We start from the raw sequence: 22,087 nt of genomic DNA, 5'->3' as shown, positions 1-22,087 counted from the left end.
AGCATCAGGAAGTCATTGCTTAAGATGGTTTTAGGTGAAGACACCGGGCAATTCACAAGGTGCACTCATCCTTTTTGGGTTTCTTAAGATGGTAGGACAGGATGTCTTGGAAAAGACAAAACAAAACCATGTGAAACTTAACTAATTCCTTCAGCTGATATGTTTCTGAACATTTTTCATTGACGTATAGCTCACTATCTTATCCAGTTTTAACGTTTTAAATCTTCCTATATATATGTAATTAGGTGCTAGAGATGCCATTTCAACTCACCAAAGCTTTCAATCGCTCAATCAACCTCTGAACTACATTCGTCCTTTCTTCTAAAAAAAAATACCACTCAAAGATGGGCATCCAATTAATAGGATTAGTTCATGCCAAGCAAAAGCTCCAGCGAACCCTGTCAGCAAGGATTCGGAATGCAGAGGCAACATCAAATGTTCCAAAAGGCCATATTGCAGTTTATGTTGGGGAAGGCAACAGGAAGAGATTTGTGATTCCGATATCTTTCTTGAACCATCCTCTGTTTCAAGACCTGCTAAATCGGGCTGAGGAGGAATTTGGATTCAATCATCCAATGGGAGGTCTCACAATTCCGTGCAGTGAAGAGTATTTCATTAGTATTACTACAATCTTAAACTGTTCATAGTCATAGATGAAGCAGTACCACAAGGCTGCAGCAACTTAAGTAACATAATTCGAGAGTTGAGTCAATCAATTCAAGGCGCTGTCTTCAATTTATTATCTGGTGCATGCAAATTCAATCCTATGTAATCACCCGTAATTTTTGTAAATTAAATTGTTGGCAATAAGTTTGATGACAAGAAAACATGTTCCATATTTCACAGCAGATAGCAACTTGAACTGCAGCACATATAGAGGGCTTTCTGTTTATGGGTTCTGAGTGGGTTTTAGGGGCTGTCTAGGTGGACTAATATGAGAAGTCATTTTACTGAATAGGGAGTACCTCTCCTTAGGATGAATTTGCAAGTACAGCACCACAAATTCACCTCTTTTTTAATGTGCTAGGTGAAATTTTCGCCAAATGAAATGATATTTCAGTTGACCTTTCAAAAAGAAAATGGATACATTCCTCTTACCGATATATCCATTGATTTCACGTGTAAATCCTTCATATGGAGAGTGCCGACACGGCCGCGTATGTATTGAAGAAGCAAAGTCTTGCTCGGGTTTTAGTTTAGTTTACCCTAGTTTGGAAATAGGCCGGAAGGCTTCGAAAGCCGGATCCCTTGTAGTTAGAAATAAATTAAAGGTCCGTGGCCCCGGTCCCGTCCCTGCCCCGGGCCCAAGTCAGAGTGGAAAAAAGGGTAATACTTGCTTCCTTAGCCATTGTGCTTGGTAAGCGTGTTTTAGTTCATTCTTATGTGATTTTTTTGTTCTTTTTTACACATTCATAGGATAATCAAAGCCATTAGAAAAACTTTCGCAATCATGAATGATCATGGCTTACATGGCACTTAAAACTGATCATGGTCAGTTGATGATGAACACTACAAACTTTGAAGGGATGATACGTTGAATGGAAACATCCAGCTAGCAAACCCAACTATGATGATTTCTTTCCTAATTCTCATATATATATATATATATGTAGTGACGGAATTAGGATTTCGTGTTTGAAGGGATAAAGACAATGTTTACAAAACTGTTATAAACAAAAATATAAAGTAATTTAGATGAAAAAAATTCATGTTAAAATTACATAAATAATTCCAAATACGTGTTAAGTACAAAATAAAGATATTTTTTAACATTTATTACTTGTTAAAATTGAACGTTTTTAATTGAGCTTGACGATCTTTCGTAAAGTTAAAGGTATCTATCATTGAATCAACGTCAAAGCTTCAAATGATTTCATCTTCAATAAGAATGATCAACGAATTTATAAGAAAATCATTTAATATTTTATTACAAGTCTCGTTCTTAATGATTTTTATAGTAAAAAATACACATTCTAATATTGCAGTGAAAACTAAAAAATTCAATACAAGCCGGATCAATCTGTCAACGAAGAAATAACTTTTGAAATTTCTTCTTTTTCAACTCTTGACATACCTTATAACATGTCAACAAATTTTTTAAGGCCTGATTATAAATTATGTCAAGCTTGAATAGATCCAATTGATAACTTAGATGCATTTTATCATACTCAGTAAAGTTATCAGGGTAATATTTATTTGTAAAGTTATAAATACTTTCAATATCAAATGATTCAAAATCACCTTAAGGGTCCAAAGATGTAAGAAAAAAAAAAGTTTTTTGTTTCTATTTGATCAAAGGGAAAAAAAACAAGCGGTGCTAGTTGTTAGGTTTTGGAAAATTGAGGTTTAGAAATAATTCTATTACAGTAAATTTTATTTTAATTCTAAATCTATTAAAATTAATTATTAATTAATTATTATGGGACATCTTACTAAACATAATATTATTGTAGAGATAAAATTATAAAATTTTTAAAAAATAAAAATATATTAAAAAAATTTACAATTTTTGTGAAGATAAATTATAAAATTTCAAAAAACATAAAGCTAAGTTTATAAAAATTTTAAAATTATTGGAGGGGGCCCAACCCCACTCCCCTCCGCCTATGGTCTATATGCCCATATTGATGTGAACTGCCAAAGCTTGCAAGCCATGGCTTTGACAAAGACCCTTTTATGAGCGTGTCAAGCTACAAGACTCTGCATATTGCAATTGGTCGGTTTCTACTAGTTGAATGGATATACACCATCTATTACAACCAATGAACCAAAGTATCAACACGTGTTATTACTGTGGATAGTTTAATTTACCAGTTCAACGTAGTAACACAGGGAAATTATGACATAGTTTTCCTTTTTCTAAGGAAAAATGGTTCTCTAGAGTTTTCCCACATTTGGGAAAAATAGCTGCTCCTTTTCGAGTAACAGTCTAAGTGGCCCCTTGGGCCTTTAGAGGCCAGACAATTAGAAATACGATGATGGCACAGTGGCACTTTTGTTTTCTATGGAAGAACAAGCCTCTTTGTCAGGGGGATTAGCTGGGATTAACTCTAAACCCCGTGCTTGTTCAATGTACAGTAGGTACTGTTGCTAGGGCATTCCGCTGCAGTGCAAAAATCATGTGTATGAACGGTCAACAGCGTGGCAAAATATGATATACCGGAAAATCAATATTGAAAAACTCCTCGTGTCCTTTGATCTGTCATAATTTTGTTTGTTCTCTTGTACCTTCGGGAACTTCAATTACTCGATCGTTTGTCTTGACTCTTAAGCACGACAAGCTCCTGCCATATTTAACAATTATAGAGAGGAGATAGATCTAGTTATAATATCATATTATATATATATATGAACCACGTTCAAGAGGACATTGCAACATTGGCACCAAAGACTTGCCTCCTGATCTTGATCCTAAAATAATAGACACAGTTCTGAAATAGTTTAAACCAATGTAACCAAACCCAATCTTGATTTTGGTGGGGAAGACTTGGTCTTGATTTTGGTGGTGCTGGGATCTTAATTTTAGGCTTTTTACTTGCTTTGTATGATGTATATGTTGATTTTTGCATCATTATTGTTTTGTTTGTTTTAAAATTTCAATAATTACATATTTTATAAAGGAACATTTTAAAAAATAGCCCTCAAAGATAATATATTTTAAAAATAGTCCTCTTTATAATTTAGCTATTTTTAATCAAGTTAGACAAAATTATCCTTAATAAAATCTCCTTATATTAAGTGCGTATAATATTATACGTCATATATAAAAACATGTTACACGCCACGTATTATATGATATTACACACCATTCACATGATGTTATACATCATGTTGAAAAGTATTATTGTTAAATGCCATGTATAAAAATATGTTACACGTCATGGTTAAAAAAGGTTATTACACGTCATGTTGAAAAAAAAATATTATTGTTACACATCATGTATAAAAACATGTTGCACGTCACGTTAAAAAAAATGTTATTATTACATATCATGTTGAAAAAATATTATTATTACACGTCATGTTTAAAAAAAAAATTTACACTTTAATGCTTAAATTATTGTTTTTACTTGCGAACCAAAATTTTCAATCCTTTCAACTCTCTTTATTTCTTTTTTTTTTTTACGATTTGGCACCGATTAAAATGTTTCTAACATGTTTTCATAAATCAAAACACAATTTTCGTTATCTAAAACACCTATTTCAATTAAAAATTAAAAAAAAATTTCTTTAAAATCTTAGGTTTATAAATTTCAAATTCTTGAGTTTATTAGTATCTAAGTCTCGAATTGATTCAATTAAAAACTATTTCAAACATTTATAATCATTTCTACTATTTTAGTTTCATCCAAAACACCTAAAAATCAAATTTCTCAAATAACTACCTACCTTAAGCACATTAAAATCATTGCTCGGCATCCTAAAAGCACATGAGAAAAAAATCAGAAGCACAACAGACGGATGTTGAAGAGAGAAATGAATAAAATTAAAGAGAATTGGATGGTGAGAGAGAAATCGGAAGCAGAGACGAAAATGAAAAGAAATTGTAATGGATTTTTTAACTTATTTGAAATGATTTTAAGGATATTTTTGTCGAGTCATAACTAAATATGGCTAAAAATAGTTAATTTTATTTTGATGGCTATTTTTGAAATCAAGTTATAAATATGGTCATTTTTCACAATTTTCTCTTTTATAAAAAATTAGTTTTTTCATTTGTTAAACTTTTGTATTGCATGTGATATGTTAATATAATTTTCTGATTTAGTAAAAGATAAAAATCAAACCCAATATCCTCCTATAGAGTGCAGCAGTGGAGGGCTAAACATTCACTATCATAATTTTTCTGTGAAACTGGAAAATTTTCAAATGTATTTTTTTCCAAAAAAAAAAATTGAAACAACAGGAACTTTTAAGCCAGTCATCTATCTAGGCTTGAGGCTGTTTACGTCATACATGGGCACAAGAAAAGACTAAAAATGGAAGGAATGCGTCTACGGAAGAGGAACCAAACAATAACCAAGTTGAGAAGTTCTACGTTTAGTCCTCTTACAATAAGTTCTAGCCTGCTGTCCCTACTGTTGAATATATCAATAGTTGGAACTTAGTATTATCAGAGGTGTCCCAATGATAATAATATCGACTAAGACCTTGATGGTTACACTTCACCGTCATGCATAGACTGGGCAGACCATTCACACACATTCAGCTTTGAAAATGTAGATGCACATGCATGTAATTCACATGTGTAAAAGAGATGTCGTCGAACTATATACGGACTGGAAAATCTTGATTAAATTAATGTAGATATCGTAGTACTAAATCTAACTTATATTGGTATTAAAATATAACTACATCAAAACAAGAACCTGACTAGTGGATATTCTCTAGTAAACTACATAATGAGTTATTTCTATTATGAACTTTGATTCAATTTAAGAAATTCAATAAAGGTGGCGATTTTGAAAGTATTAGGTTATTAGCTCAACTTGATAAAAGGTAGTCATTGCTGATCTTGACTTCTAAGGAATAAATGAGAAGAACTACTGTTACATAAGTAATTAGCTAATCTTAAATGGCTTTAGGCAAGGGCAAGGAGGGGACCTAGAGACATAGCAAGTTTGCGACGACCCAGCTAGTTTCGTACAAAGAAAAGCGACTGAGTAAACTTAAGTCTAAGTTCAATGCTTCAGTAAATAGGCGAATTGAATCATCAATATCGAGTTAAGATTGAGATGTCTTTGATGTTGAACATGCCTAGCATCATAAAGTCAATGCTATGTTAGTTCAAAACACAGGGGCCTAATATATCCGTATTTCATACATAATTTCAAAGGCTTTGTACTGCTTCTTTCTAAGTTTCTTAAGAAGGTACGACAGAATGCTATGCAACAGACAAAGCAAAACCATGTGAAACTTAACTAATTCCCTCAGATGTTGTTCTAAACATTCTTCAATGGCATCCAGCTCTTCACCTTATCTGTTTTTAAGGTTTGAAGTCTTTCTGTATATAGAGATTTAGGTAGTGAAGATTCCATTTCAACCCAAGTTTTCAGTCTTGGTAAACTAAAGCTTTCTACTTATCTAAGATGGGTATTCAATTAATTGGGTTAGCTCACGCCAAGCAAATGCTCCAACGAAGCCTTTCAGTGAGAATTCGAAAATGTTGGCGACAACAACTGTTCCAAAAGGCCATATTGCAGTGTATGTTGGAGAAGGCAGCACGAGGCGATTTGTGATTCCTATATCTTACTTGAACCATCCACTATTTAAAGACCTGTTAAACCAGGCTGCGGAAGAATTCGGATTCAACCATCCAATGGGCGATCTCACGATTCCATGCAGTGAAGAATATTTCAACAGTCTTATTACAATCTTAGGTTATTCATAGATGGTAGCTGAACGTAACACAATGATATGCAGCGACATATATTGAACATAATATTAGAGTTAAGGTAATCGAGGAAGGCTCTTCAACTATGTTTTCTTTAGCACACTTGCAAATTCAATCCTTGTTGAAACAATCGTTGATTCATAAGTAGAAACTTTTGGGTAGAATTGTACTAATTCTTTGCTGACAAGAAAACATGTCAACTTTTCTGTTAGCAAAGTTGATCATTATCGATCTAATGTTTGCCGAGGTTCCGTAAAGTACTAATTAAAAGCTTAAGAAATATAAGCATATGGGTGTGAAATTCTGGGTGTAATGCTTCCATAATCCATAGCAGTAAACAACTTGAATCACATTGAAACGAATCTCTGATAGCAACCGCTCAGAGGGTTTCGATTAATCTTCAAAAAGATAGAAGTTTTTAAAATTAACGATGAACAAGAAAGGAATGTTGTGCCTTAAGTTGAAACGAGAACAATTCTTGTCGACCAATTCCTCAGCCCAGAGTATTCTTTCTTGTCTTTGCAGATTTTCATCAATTCTAATGGCGACTACCAACCTGGCCACGTTCTTTCTTGTATTGGACACAATGCTTGCAAGGTTTTCTGTTTTAGCCTAGTTAGTGGACGATTTGTTGGGTCTCTCACGTCCAAATTGTTGAAACTTTCTTAAGTTATAACGAATATTAGACCCGGTCGTAAAGTAATGTAAAATATATGTGCTTCTCTCGACCTCTCCGCTAGCATCAACTATCAAGATATGAGATTGAGATGGAAAGGAAATACTGCTGCCCTGCCCTGCAGCAAACGACTTTGGCCCACTAGCAGGGCTGACTTAATAAATCCTATCTCATCCATTCTCGGCAATCCGGATCCTCTCATAAAATATTTACATGGAAAAAATAAAGGGGAACGTTGTGTTTTGACTGGGTGACCCATAGCAGGGTGCTTTGCTCGTGAATCAGATATTGGGCTAATTCTAACTACTTTCCATTCAGGAGGCAACCTAATGATCTTTAGGAATGATTATCATAGAATTTTCACATGATTCATATAAAATAAAATAATTTAGATTCCTTTTTAAATAAAATAAGACGTAGGCCCAATTTTTATGAATATAAAATAATCAATTTTTTATTAGTTTTAACAGTATGTAATAGTGGCTAAAATAATCAATCCATCAGTATCCATACATTTAGTCGGTGTTTTTATTATTTATTAATACTGTTTTTTCCAAATTTTACAATAAAAAGAAAAAAAGAAAATCACTTGTTTTATTTGTTATATATCCATAATGCTTCTCCTCCATCCTTTTCCCAATTGTTTTTTAAACAGCATGGAACTGTTCATTTATTTCTTGCTCCTTTCCCTTTCTAACTTAGGTGCTATTTATGAAAATATTTTTAGATTAAATGTAACTGTAAATGTAATGATTCTTAATTTTTTTAATCCATTTGATGGAAGGAAATCCAAGAGGGCACAAAAGCATTGAATATTTGAATTGGTTTTCTTACCATGAAAAATAAATGGTAAGCCCACTCTGAGGTCATTCCCTTGCAATCTTGCATTAATTCCAGGCATGGTTTTGGAGATAAAACTCTCAAAATTATTGCTCTAACATAAAATATATTATATTAACATAATGTTCATATACTCATTAACAAATCCAAACAGGGAGCAAAATTTTGGACCCTTTACTCATGAACAAATCTCACTATATATACGACAACGGACGATCAAACTACCCAGAAAGCAAATCAAATTCCAAGTAGCTTCTTAGGCTTGTTGATTTATTCGAGAAGTGAGATTGATGAATTCATCTTCAGCGCAAGGAACCATGAGACCACCCACCGGACAATCAAAACCAAACTCCTCCTCAGCACGACTCAACAGGGCTTGGAACAAAGGATGCTTCAAGTAGGATATTGGAACCACAAATCGCTTGTTCTTTTCTTCATCTCCAACATAAACAGCGAAATGGCCTTTCGGGACATTCACTGCACTCGATGTTTGGTAGGAGCATTGATGCTTAGAATGTGACCGTCGTCGGATGATATGCTTTGCATGAAGCATCATATCAGGCAACCGAATCCCCATTCTCCTCCGGGTTTGAGATATTGCAAAAGAAAATGAAAAAACAAAAGCTTTTCTACTTGGAAGTGAGGGAGGTTTTTACCGTTTCTGGTTTTGGCCTTTGGGTTTATATAGGGTAGACAAATATCAAAGGGGGAGCACAGAGATTAACGCATCGATGATTTTTGCATGCATGAAAATATCAAAATGTGCTTTGTCTTTGCACTTCGAAATCGTAAAATATTACAACTTGGGCCTGAGGGACCCACAAAATACAACTACTTTTAGGAAGCCCTAGCCCGCCCACCGGTTTTCACATCCATGAAAGGATTTCTCCGGTGCTTTTGTTGCATGTTCCCTATGTCAGTAGCTCAATAAAGTGGTTAGTTTTCTCTAGATCCGTGAATTCGTGCATCAAGATTCATGGTTTTCGCCTTTTCTCTTTCTTATAATGATAGCTTGGAAAAAATTTGATAATTGTACTGAACTTGGACTCTGCTTGTTTTTCGAACTGCGTCCCATACCTGTTGCATGCGTGCTCAGGGATTTGAGCACCCTTGTCTATCTCTCTTTTAGTGCCTATCCAATTCTTTAATAGATAGATAAATGTTTCAACATTTAAGAGCCAATGCGTGAAATAGTGAGACTGGTCGCCAATCTATGGCTTCAGTCGGTCAGTCAGTCCTTGCACCATGCATGTGATTATGCATTATATGTATTATATCCCACAAAAATTGCAATGGTCCGCAGCTGCTATCCTGCAAATTGGCGTCTGACGCCAATATTTCTCTAGCTATGTATTTGTATTTCCTTTTTTTTTTTTCATCTTTCTAATTACTTTGCTGGTAAAAAAATTCAATAATTTGCTCACTCAATGGTCTTAATTTGTCATTATATTGTTCATTAGTTACTCATGAAAAGAATAAAAAAAGTTGAGATTTAAATATGCTCATCTTTTTGCTTAGGGGCAAACAGCTCTTTAGCTTTCTTGCGATTTAGGTTTAAAAGTTTAGGTTTCATGATCTTCATCGTCAATGGTTTTTGAACTGTTTCTTATAAGTGTACAGATTTTTATTACCTGAATCATGTTAATGTGTTATGGAAAATCTAGTGCAATAAGTAAGAGACTTGAAATAACTTATAAATCGTTAAAACTAATAAAATTACTTTTTAAAAAATATGAAAAAAATTAAAAAACCAAACAGAACATACTTCAATAATATTCTTATTTCAGTTTTACTATAATTATCAGAGTTCATAAGCATCCCAAATTATTCGATTCATATCTTTACGTGCACTAGAACGTGTGGAAGAAGGCAAGAATCACTTTCGTACTTGCTAAGCATAACCTTTCTATAGTCCAATGTTCTTGGCATGCCTTCCAGTGTATGTTGCCTGCCAACTTACCATGGATTCTTTGGACCGTTCCAACTTAATTACTAAAATTCTAAAAGTGAGTTTCAATATATACAATATCAACCAAGGTCTAAGTCTTACTCCAAAAATGATTGTAAAAACTCACAGATAGAGATAACCGCAATTAAAAGTATATAAGTTAAATGGAACCGTCGGTTTATTGGAGTTGATCCATAAAGTTGTAGACCACCGCTCATGAAATGATAGGTATCATGCTTGGCACTTGGCTGATACCAGAAAAGCTAGAAGACATTGACCCGTTCTGTTTTTACACAAAAACTCATCAGTTGAGCACGTTACTCTAGATATGCTTTCCAATGTACGGCCCTCTGGTTTTCGCAACATAATGGTTAGCCTGCTTTGGGAGAGTGAGCTTGCTTTTGGACAGGAAGCAAGTGGATCTATTGCATTTCGGCTGGAGCAATTGATATATGAATTATAGATAAAACCAGACAAAGAGCGAGCTAGAGAACGGATGGGGCACAGTGAGCAAAGCCATGTGATTGTTCGTGCAGTGGGTCCTCTCAGAAATCCCAGCTACCAATCACAACACAAAGCTGCTTGGGTCTCCGTTGCACTTGAAAATTATGGCACTTCAACGTCTCCACTCTCTCCAAACTCTATAAATGCAAGCATAATTTCAGCCACCTGACAGAATGGACTAGCTCTGCTACAAGCTTAAAGTGCTAATTAACCAGTTCTATCTCATATTCAAAAACCAATCTACGCCCTCTTTGTTTTTTCCCCACCTTTTCACCTCGTATTCGTTATGGGCGTTCGTGTACCGTCCTTGGTTTCCGGCGCCAAGCAAATTCTTAAGCTGCACTCAAGGGAGAAGCCAGATGTTCGAAAAGGCCATATTGCAGTTTATGTTGGAGAGACACAAACAAAACGATTTGTGGTTCCAGTATCAGTTGTGAACCATCCTTCGTTCAGAGACTTGCTTAAGCGGGCAGAGGAAGAGTTTGGCTTCAATCATCCGATGGGTCGTCTAACAATTCCTTGCAAAGAAGATGTCTTCATTAATCTCATTTCTCGATGCATGCCTCATGATGCATAAAGACTGGCAATCCTTCACGATTCTGTCTTTTTTTTTTTTCCTTTTTCTTCTGTGAAGAGAAGCTGTAAACCTATGTATAAATCATTTTAACTATAAGTAATAATCACAGATTAATTGCTCTCCGGAAAAACCATAGATGAGATAGTCATTCTTTAATCTAAATGCTCCATGATTTCCTATATTGATTTTTCAGCGTATTTTATAAGATGACTTTACAGTTTATAAAGACAAAGTATTGCCTCCCTTCAGCTATATTTTATGCATAATGTATAAATGTAGACATGGACAGTGACAACAACTTGCCACCTCCTAAAGAGAGTAGAGGAAGCAAGCTGCAAGCGGATACTCTGTTGATCAAAAACTATCTTGGTCAATAACGAAACTTGCAAGTGCTCGTCAAAGCTAGTAGGAAGGAAATTCTAATGCTTGCGATCGAAGAAGGTGACGAATTAATTACAATTTACATATATCTTGGGTTCAGAAACGGGAAACTCATGGGTCTGCCCAAACAAGATACTTCTAAAATGTACACCCAAAGTCGAATTCATGTGTTACATATGTATATTGTTTAAGCCGTGGAAGAAAAGTTTAACACAAATTTTTCCTTCTATATAAAATTTTTAAAATCCTTACACCATCTCAAGCCAACTAGTTTGAAACTAAAGATCCCACATGATAAACTATTATTTGTCAATATGCAAAACTGGATCATGAGAATCCCATAGATTATACTATAAATAGAAACTTTCTCGCAATTTATCCCATTAAAAATAACATCTTGATGAGGTAATATTGTGTTAGTGACTCAACTTGTCAATTAATTACTTGCTCTAGAGCCAAGATTCTTTCTCACATTTCATGAACTCCAGAACGTTATCCTAACACATCATAAGACTTAATTAGCTCCAATTTTAGAAAGCAATTAATGAAGAGTTCCGGTTTGACCAAACGGAGCGAAAGTTATTAAACTCAAAATCTAATGCTTTCAGCACCTTTACCCGAAATTTAGGTTTGATAATTGCTTAAAATAGAATAGAGAATTCTATGCATTAGCCAGCTAGCACCGTATGGCAGAAAGCTAGATTCACTTCCGTAGTTGCTAAGCATTTTTCTAGTCCAGTGTTTCTTGGCGTGTCACATGTGCCCTGGTCAAAGACTCTTTGGACCGATTCGACTTAATTACCAAAAATGAACTTCAATATAAACAGCCAAGCCCTGCATGTTTATCAGTTACGACAATGGACAACATGTAACTCTTACTCCACGAAGGCTTGCAAAAACCCAGAAATGGACGTAACCGTAATGAAAAGGTTAAATTCAATTAATGGTTCTCAATCTGTCAATAATAGGCTGATGAAAAAGCTGTTGACCGCCCGCATAGAACAAGATAAGTATCACACCGTGGCACTCGGAAGTACCAACAAGGACATATGAAAGGTGCCTTTCAACAAGTTTCTTACATAGAAATCCGTCACTTGGGCATGTTGCTCTAGTTTTTTTCTGAAGCACGGCCCTCTGTTTTTGCAAAAACATGATGGTTAAACCTGCTTTTGGAGTGAGCTTGTTTGGACCAAGTAGTTAGTGGGTCTATTTCACCGATATTGGTCAGGAGAAATTGGTAGATACATTGTAGATAGATATATAAATATAAGTTAAGTAACATCAGTGAACTGAGCAAAGCCATGTGATTCTTTGTTGCAGAGGGAGCCTCTAAAAAGTCCCAGCTGCCAATATGGTGACGAGACAAGCCAATTTGGTTCTTTGTCGAAATTGAAAATGATGGCACTTCAGTGTCTCCCATCCTCTCCAAACTCTACAAATACAAACACATTATCAGCCTTCGAGCTCCAAAAACCTGTCAGGATTTACAAGTTATACTACAACCTTTGAGTGCTAACCAGTTCTATCTCATATTCAGAAACCGATCTATATATATCTCCTTGTTTTTCCATTTTTTTACTTCAAAATTAGAAATTATGGGTGTTCGTATACCGTCCATGATTTCCAGCGCCAAGCAAATTCTTAAGCTGCAGCCTCTTGTTAAAAGGGAGAGGCCACCTGTTCCGAAAGGCCACATTGCAATTTATGTTGGGGAGACAGAAAAAGGTTTGTGGTTCCAATAACAGTCTTGAACCATCCTTCGTTCAAAGACTTGCTTAAGCGGGCAGAGGAAGAGTTTGGCTTCAATCATCCGGTGGGTGGCCTAACAATTCCGTGCAGAGAAGATACCTTCATAAATCTCACTTCCCGATTGCATGCCTAATAAGGGATGAAGATTGCCAATCCGATCACAATTTTGTTTTTTTATTTCTTTTTTCCTTTGTGAAGAGAACAACAGCTGTAAATCCTTGTGTAATAGAATAGGCAGAGAAAAATTGCTCTCCCTCAAAATCATCAACAAAGTTCTTTTATCTAAACTCCTTTATAATTTTTAATTATCAATTCTTCATTTTAACATGTTAAAACATTATGGGTTAATTTGAATAAATACAAATTCAATTATCCAAAAATAAATAAATTATGTTTTCATACATAAGAACAATATTATCTGAATTTGGAACCTTTTTGGACAAACAATTAGACTAACTTTAATTTACTTTCTTCTCATGTTCCATTATCTCTCTGTCTTTTTCTTGGGACAAACAAGAGATAGATGAAAGATCTACTTTTGTGAATTGGAAACAAGATTAGCCACTAAAGACTGATCAAAAAAGGTTAGCCACTAAAGGAAGGTTTTATTCAGCCATTGTAAAGTCTTTATCCAAAGCCATTTTTCTCATGCTTTCTACTTATTTCTGTCGGTCATCTTTTCTTCTGTCACGCATTAGGAATTTCCTTTGTATAATACTAGAATATGACCCGTGCTTTGCACACGGTCTCTTTGCACTGCTCTTTGCTTCGACATCTTTTTTCTTTCTTTTCTAAAATAGAGAAAGTAGAATTTTTTTTTTTTTAAAGTTGTTGTTTATTTCGAAGCAGAGGAAACCAAAGGTTCACCTCTGGGGCATGATTAAGGTCTGTTATTCACCTATTTGGGATAACAGTCCTTAATCCTCACAGCACCAGCCACCAAAAACCTTTCCAGAAAACAAAAACAACAGCAATCCCGCCACCATCCTAACATATCAGATGAGCAGGGTCATAAAAAAAAAAGAAACACAGCAATCCAACTCTACACAACTCTTTCTCCCAGATACCAGAGAAGCTATGGATATTTCTCTATCTCTTTCTCCAAGATTGAACTTTTGTTGTTGTTGTATTTTACAAAAATTTTACTTTTTGTTCAAAAAGAAAGAGACTGAGTCAAACTCTATTTGTTTTGCTCTCATTTTTTTTTTTGTTAGAAAAGACTCAAAAGAAAGAATAAAGTCTAATCCTTTTGTGGGTACTTGTTGTAAATTCATCTTCTTCTTCTGTTTTTTTGTTCAGATGTGTTACCAACTCTTTTTTTCTTTGTTTCAGAATCTATTATTGTATTCTAGTAGAATTGTTAAGAAACATTTTTTATTTTTTAATTTTACTTTCACGTCTGGACAATTTAAAAATTTTTTTAGAAACTTGTTAGAGCTCTAAAACCCCTTCTTGAAGGCACCCTGTTAGAGCTTTAAAATCCCCTCTTTGAAGCCGTGGCAAAATGAGGAAGCTCCTTTGGGGGTTCTTTTTAATAATGTTATAGATTTTCAAGAAAAAATAAACTTTTTAACTTGATTATCTGTCAGTATTTTTATATGCTGACCATTAATGAATAATTTTGATGTTTGCTTGACATGGCTCGTATTCGACCCTTGAGCTTTTAACCAGGAGACAAGACAATGTTATATCGAGTTAAATTGTATACAATTCAGTATTGATTTGCAGATAGATGAATATCCTTTGAAGACTATGGTTTAATTATGCACCAACAGGTAGAATTAATATAATTTTGGTCAACAGGGCAAAAGTTGGTATCAAAAGCAGGAGAAAATTCTAGTAAATGAAGAAATCATGCATGTAACTGCGACTATTGGAAAAAGAGTGATCAATTAACACACTCCTTTACACTCTAGAGTCTACATCTCTATCCTGATCAGTTCATTATAGGAGTATTTTCTTGACTTCCAATCAAATTGCCATCCAAAGTTGAATTTAGGTGCTACAAGCAAAGTTTAACATGAATTGTTCCTTGCAGTGTAAGATTTTTGGATGCTCGTACCATCTCAACCTAAATATGGAACTAAGGATCCAACAAGATGGAGGTATGGGCAAACTTGGAACTAAGAATCCCATAGGTTATATTATATACTATAAACAGCAAGTTGCTTTGCTCAGAATTATTGTTAAAAGGGGGCGACCTTGCTTGTTTCTTGGTGCATTACGTCAGTGATACAACTTGATAGGTTAGTTGCTCCAGATGGCCAATAATTCAGCCTGAACTTTCAAAAATTGCGGAACCATGTTGTCTTGCTTATATGCTCTCTTTCTCTTTCTTTACCCAGATTCACAAACTCCAAAACCTTATCCTGCCAGCAAAAGAAGAATTTCCAGTGCATGTCAAGTACCAGGTTAATTAATTCCAAAATATATAGCAGGCGCAGATGGGAGAGATTGAGGCAGTCAATCAGCACACTTGTACATGTACGATCATGTGCCTATCCAATTATTGCCCTGAAAATTGGCAGTCTGCAACCACTCTTTCTACCAATTGGTGCTCGTGACGCCAATTCATCCATCCAGCCATGCTTCTTTTGATACTTAATTATCGAAATTAGTAAGTGCAGGTGAATTATTTTCACTAGCATTAGTAAACAGTGAGTGCGGCTGTTAACTTGTCATTTAGCATCAGAATTTGGGCTTTGAGTATCAAGCAGACTGAAATTTTTGAAAAATAATCTATTGAAATTTGAAGATGAGACCCATATTAATGAAAAAGACAGATGCTAGTATCTGCAATTTATTACTGGACTATGGAACCGCTGTCAACAACCCAACAGGCGCAGGGGATTGGGGAGATAAGTTCTAGGCAAAGAAATTATAAACTTTTGCCACGACTGAAAGAGCAATCCAGACTTGACCAAATTGATGAAAAGTAATTTAAATCAGAATTAATGCTTTCAACACCTAAATAATCCAAAACTTTGGATTGTTATTTAGTCAGGATACAAACGCACCACATATCAAATGGTTGGAATGGTATTTAGGTTGTGCAAAAGACAAACATGAATATGCCTTTCAAAGTTTTCTTCAGCAAAACCTCAATACATGAATATGCTACCGATTGTTTTCAGGCATCAACATTAGAAAAGTTGTGGAGGTGACATAAATTTGGAGAATGGCTTCAAAAGAACAAGTGGATCTGCTTTTGCACATAAATTTGGGAAATTAAGTAATGAAAGAGGGAAAGAAAGTTGAGTAACCTAATTGACTAAGTGAGGAAAGCCACGTGGGTTTTTGGGAATTCGGGTCCTCCTAGGAACTGCAAACCAGCTGGCAGCAAAATATGCTGACTATAAATACAAACAACAAAGCCAGCCTTCCATCTCCAACCTCTTTCTCAACTTAACTCTCTAAGTCCTTTCGGCTAAAACCTTCTTAGATCAACTCCTCCTTTTCTAACTCCAATCTCAGTCTCAAAATATGGGTTTCCGTCTGCCATCCTTGATACTCAGTTCCAGGCAAATTCTGAAACATCATTCTGGTTTCTCTAGGAAACAACCTGATGTGCCAAAAGGCCACGTCGCAGTTTATGTTGGAGAGGCGCAGAGAAAACGTTTTGTAGTTCCAATTTCATATTTGAACCACCCTTCATTCGCAGAATTGCTCAACCGCGCAGAGGAAGAGTTTGGCTTCAATCATCCGACGGGTGGCCTGACAATTCCGTGCAAAGAAGATGCTTTTATCAACCTAACGTCTCAGCTGCATTCCCCATGAACGATGATGAACGCAGAGCAGCTCGGACGACTTTGACAAGTTATTTCCGTTTTCTCAACAAGTTATAAATTTTATACTAATAGCGGATGTGTAAATTTTAACACGTTAACAAATGAAGCTCTTGACCCTTCATGTTATCTTTTTTTACTTGACCTGCTTGTGAAAATTCTGCTTTCATGGTAATATCACCATATATAATTAAGTAATGCTGATTGATTACCGAAAAACTCAAATTATTTTGTTTGATTACCATAGTAATCAGAGTTTCCAATAACTTGTAGAGACTATGCAACAAGTAGGCAAGCAAAGTATGACAGATATTTCACTTGGCTGGTCAGGAACGTGCATTTCTATCTGTGTTCATTAATTAGCAATGACATAAGGAAAAGTTGTCCTGTTGCTCCATAAATTTGTTCAAAGCAAGGAATCTTATTGCCGCTAGCTAGTTGAGGAATGAATCAAACTCTGTCCTGCTTCAGTGAGCGAGGCCTGGAATTAATGAAGGATCCTCTGAGAACCAATTTCCATACATTCTAGATTTTTCACTACACTCCAAAGAATGAGAGGGCAGCAGGGGTCGGGGGACTTAGATTCTGATGTTGTCATTTATATCAGCCGCAAGTTTTTACCCAAAAACTTTTAGCTGAGTTTTCTTATCTCTCTTTACGTATAACCCAAGTAATTAATCAAGCTCAGTACCACAAATTGGCCCAATTAGCAAAATGGACTAATTTAGGAAACCACTTGTACGGATTAAAGCAGAGCAAATTAAGGATAAGTGGTTCTCTTCTCAGGTCTATTTCAGGGGTTGTCAAGAGTGATGGAGATGCGTCTGCTTGTTAGACAGTGCTAAAAAGGACATGCGAAATGTACCGTTTCCCCTCATATAGAGTGGAGAAATTGCTCTTTTCCTAAACAGAAGCAAATCAACATAGTACTATATATATATATATATATTCGCTTGAAAATGCTGGTAGACGCTAGCTGCCCTAGATTTTCAAGTGTACGGCCACTCTGTTTTGGTACCGCCTTGGCAGTGTGCTTGTTGTACCTTGGCTTCTAAGAGGAGCAAGTGGGTCTGTTGCACCATTGGCGTAGGTTGGTGAGCGATCCGAGAGAGAAAAGAGAGAATTATTGAGCTAAATTGAGCAAAACCATGTGAATGTGACCCTTTTTGGGTGAATATCACACGTGCTTGTTAACATTTGTACAAGCAATTATATAGAGTTTTAGAGAGTTTTCTCCTTAAGATTGGCAATCCTCACAATTTAAACAGGCTTTAATTTTCCTTCTCTTTCTTTCTAGCATCTCTTTGCTCAAGGCCAAAGCAATTTTATTAATGGAGAAACTCGTGTGTACAGCATTTCATTAACGGTAAAATCATCCAACTAAAATCATCAATGTCCGTAAATTTCCTGCTTTTCATGGTTTGTTTGTGCAAATTGTTTTAATTTTAAGCACCCCAAGGCATTGAGAAAATAAAACCAAAATTTCGAAACACTTGTTTGTCTCTGAGGTTAACTAGTTAAGTTATATTTTGACATATAAAATGTTCCTTAACTATTTTTGATTCATGTAAACATTTTTTTTATATTTAATTAGTATATATATTTTTTTATTTTTGAGTAAAATAGATCTTATGACTGATGTGATATAATACTTGTCATAATGAATAGTATAACTATTATGTGATAATATCATCATGTTATATCATTATTTATTATAATATCTCAACATGTCAAATTAATATCACGTAACATGAAAATGATAAAAATCATTTTGATTAACGATAATTAATTAATCTTTAATAAAAAATTATTTAATTTAAAATAAAAATATAAAAACTTGATTAAATATAATAAAAAATAAAATTTATTTAAATTTTTTAAATAATTCATAACTTATTTAAGTATTATACCTTTTATTTTTGCTTTTCAAAAAAAATTATACTTTTTTTTTTCAATAATAGGGTTAATTAGTTGTGAGGCAATGATTTTCAAAAGAAATTTGCTAATAATCTCTATCGATTCATCAAGTCTATCAAGATGGTGAGACATAAATAATAGGATAAAATACCTAGAACCCTAACTCTTTTTTTTTTTTAAGTTAAAATTCTCATTAAAGGGAGAAACCAATGGTTAACTCCTTCAAAAGAACAAAAGAACTGCAATTTTAAGGCTTATGCGCAGTCCTGGAGGTGGCATACCCCTCAAAATTACATTGCTAGGCCCAGCAGCACTAAAGACAAGAAATCCTATGCAAAAGTATTCCTAAATCAAATTCCTTAATGGAAATCATATACTCAACTTATCAATCAGCGATCATCAGCATCAAACAAATCTACACACCCCTTCACAAACAGGTGAACACAATAAAAACAGAGGAATCCTGCAGTTGCATGAATGTGCAACAGCTCTTTCGCACTTAAAAACAGAAGCTCTCTTGTTAACAGATCTCTCTCGTCCTTTTCTCCCTTCCCTTACTTATAGTGTCCTCACAGGTGAGCTTCAGATCCGCTACTCCGCCAATAACCCTGCCGACTTTTTGCCCTGAAGCCACTGATGTCATTGAACAGCACAGCACATTCATCGAATTACAACGGTGAATCCTGAGCTTGTTCATAACAGCTTCCTCCTGAAACCCCATCGGCGCATAAATCACCCGTGCCTCCGCAGTTTCCTGTTCCCCACTACTATGATTTCCATTCCACATTCTCGCAGACATGAACTCTAAAGACAAAAGCCCCTACTCAAGTATCAAAATCTAGCAAAATTCACCAGAGTAAAAGCCAAGAATAAACATCAATGACCCAGCCGGAAACATTTCCTATTTAAAAATACGGATATATCCAGTCAAAGCCCCACAAGTCTGTCTTGATAGACAACACAAAAGAAACACTACCAAACCTTCAGCAGCAGACAGCCCTCTTTATTCCTTGATATTCTGCCCTTCTGCAGCCCACAAACGGCCATGGACTTGATTTCTCGCAATCCACCAACATTCTTCCACTACGTTTCTAGTCCTAATCGACTGAACAAGGGATTTTTGCTCACCCAAACTCTTTTTTTTTTTAACAACAAGGCAAAAACGTAGACCCCCTTTCCAGTGGAAAACTTCCCAGCCATACCCGCCCACCAACCAATCATGAACCGCAATCTCTGCTCTTTCGTTCAGTAATCAAAAGTCGTAAAACTGCACCCATCAGCTACCGAACTCCAGCACTTCGCAACTCAGTCATCATGTTAGTCTCTGAACATCAATAATTTTCAAAGCTCTCTCAACAGCTCACTAATCTTGAAAAAAGTTGCCTCTCCCAGCTTCTTTAAAGTGTATAATCCAGGATCAATTCCTCCAGATACTCAAAACACTCTATCCAGAGCAAACCATGAGACTCAAGCAGGGAAACCACCATGCTTGGTGGCCCCACCCTTGTCTTAGGCTGTTGAAAAGGATCCAGCTTGATTTCCTCAGTCAACACAAAAATCATTAGAAACACAGTCTCTTTTTGAGATGATACAAAGAAGGATACGTTCTCATTTATCCCCCTCCGTCCCACCTTTCATCTGATGAACTTTTTCTCTTCTTTTTTTTATCTTTTTTTTTTATTTTCCTTTCTTTCCTTTTTTCTCCTTTTCCTTTTCTCTTATTTTTCTTTTTTTTTTCTTCTTCATTTTCCTCTTTTTTCCTTCCCCTTTTCCACTTTCCTTACTTCCAAAGGGTCAAAACAGATTTTTCTATCCCTTTTTCTCTATATTTTTGTTAAAGCAGTGTTTAAAAGACCTTGAGACTTCTATCCTAACTCTCAATCTCCTCCTCTGAAATCCTAAGACCAAAATTTTAGCATGAAAACACAAACTTGAAAGCAGTAACATCTCTCCTGATCCCTCCCTCCCCATTTCCCCACTGCGACAAATCAAAAGACTCGCCTCTCCTTTCAGGACCTTGAAGGAACCCTCCGTGGCAAGTAGACATGCACAACTCAAGTGGCAGGAAAATCTATCCCAAAAATAACCACTCACCTATCGCTACAAACAGACCCTCTGACACCCCCCTTCCCTCGCCCCTAAAACGTTTGAGAAAGAAAAGACCCTTTAAATTTAAACTTTACCCTGAGACAATAACAGCTTTATCTTTTCTCTCTCTCTCTCTCTTTTTATTTTCTTATTTATTTTATTTTTTCTCTCTTTTTTTTCGTATTTTCCTTGACTTCTTTTTCCATTTTTCCTCTCCTCTCTCTTCTTTCCTCTTTTTTCTTTTGTTTTTTTTCAAAACTCTTATGCCGCACTATCCCATGAGATCCATTACAAAAAACTGGAGAACTCTCCTGACACCTAACTCTAACTCTAAATGATAGACCTCCTTTTTCTCAAGATTGGCTCTAGATAACAACTCTCCTCTACTCTACCAAAGAACGAGCTAACTCTTTCATCCTTTCCAAACTACTTTGTTCATAACAAACCATCATCTCCTCTTCCCTCATAACTCCTGATTTTGCCAACTCGTCAACCATAATATTACTTTCCCTATTAATTTTAATGACTTTGTACTCATCAATTCTTCTCTTAATCCCTTCCAAAATTAACAACTCTCTTCTTAACTTTCATGACGCTTTTTTGAGATTGTAGAACCAGCTTACTGCATTACTTGAATCGCTTTCCACTATTAACGAGTGACTCCTCTCCCATCTAGAAGCACCAAAGATCTTGAAGGCTTCTTTAATTGCTAGTACCTCTACTGTGTTTACATCTGCTACTCCAATAAATTTCGAGAACATCACTTTAATATCTTCGTAGAACCTTAACTTTTAATCGATATTCTAAACGGGATTTATTAATTTTTAAAATAAACATCCCATTGTAAAAAAATATCTTTCACTTAATATATAGATCTAACCGTTAGTTAATCGTTAATATTTGAATTAATTGGATGATAAGATGATATTAAAAAAGATAATTTTACACTTTAATAATTTAAAAATTACTATTATAAAAAAAATTTATAAAAAAAATAAATTCAGTGGAGCAAAAAAAAAAATTCGAAGTGGGGAGCATCGATCAATACTCCCTTGGTGCTCCCTTCCCTTGGGGAGCAATTGTTGTGGGGTGGGTAGTCGACCACATTGCTTGAGAGAAAAAAAATAAAAAAAAATATTTTAATTTTTTTATATATTTTTATTAATAATGTTTACACTTTTAATAAGAATTGTTTATTTTAAAAATTAATAAATTGACTTGAAATTAT

The 22,087-nt window shown here is 35.1% G+C and overlaps 3 protein-coding genes and 1 pseudogene across 3 annotated transcripts; 3 read left to right on the top strand and 1 right to left on the bottom strand.

Annotated features, from left to right (window-relative positions):
• Positions 279-983, top strand: LOC18589656 (auxin-induced protein 15A). The gene has a single exon (XM_007014719.2). It carries the CDS (start codon positions 345-347, stop codon positions 645-647), a length of 303 nt encoding a protein of 100 aa, XP_007014781.1. The 5' UTR covers positions 279-344; the 3' UTR covers positions 648-983.
• On the top strand, positions 5,960-6,391 carry LOC18607638 (annotated as a pseudogene).
• LOC18607637 (auxin-responsive protein SAUR21) lies at positions 8,167-8,487 on the bottom strand. Its single transcript, XM_018114838.1, has one exon. It carries the CDS (start codon positions 8,485-8,487, stop codon positions 8,167-8,169), a length of 321 nt encoding a protein of 106 aa, XP_017970327.1.
• On the top strand, positions 16,447-17,065 carry LOC18607635 (auxin-responsive protein SAUR23). Its single transcript, XM_018114732.1, has one exon. The coding sequence runs from the start codon at positions 16,553-16,555 to the stop codon at positions 16,844-16,846; it is 294 nt and encodes a 97-aa protein (XP_017970221.1). The 5' UTR covers positions 16,447-16,552; the 3' UTR covers positions 16,847-17,065.

The sequence above is a fragment of the Theobroma cacao genome, chromosome 2 (assembly GCF_000208745.1).
Source record: "Theobroma cacao cultivar B97-61/B2 chromosome 2, Criollo_cocoa_genome_V2, whole genome shotgun sequence".
Lineage (NCBI taxonomy): Eukaryota > Viridiplantae > Streptophyta > Magnoliopsida > Malvales > Malvaceae > Theobroma > Theobroma cacao.
Note: the sequence above shows the minus strand (reverse complement) of the source record. Positions and strands in the feature narration are given on the sequence as shown.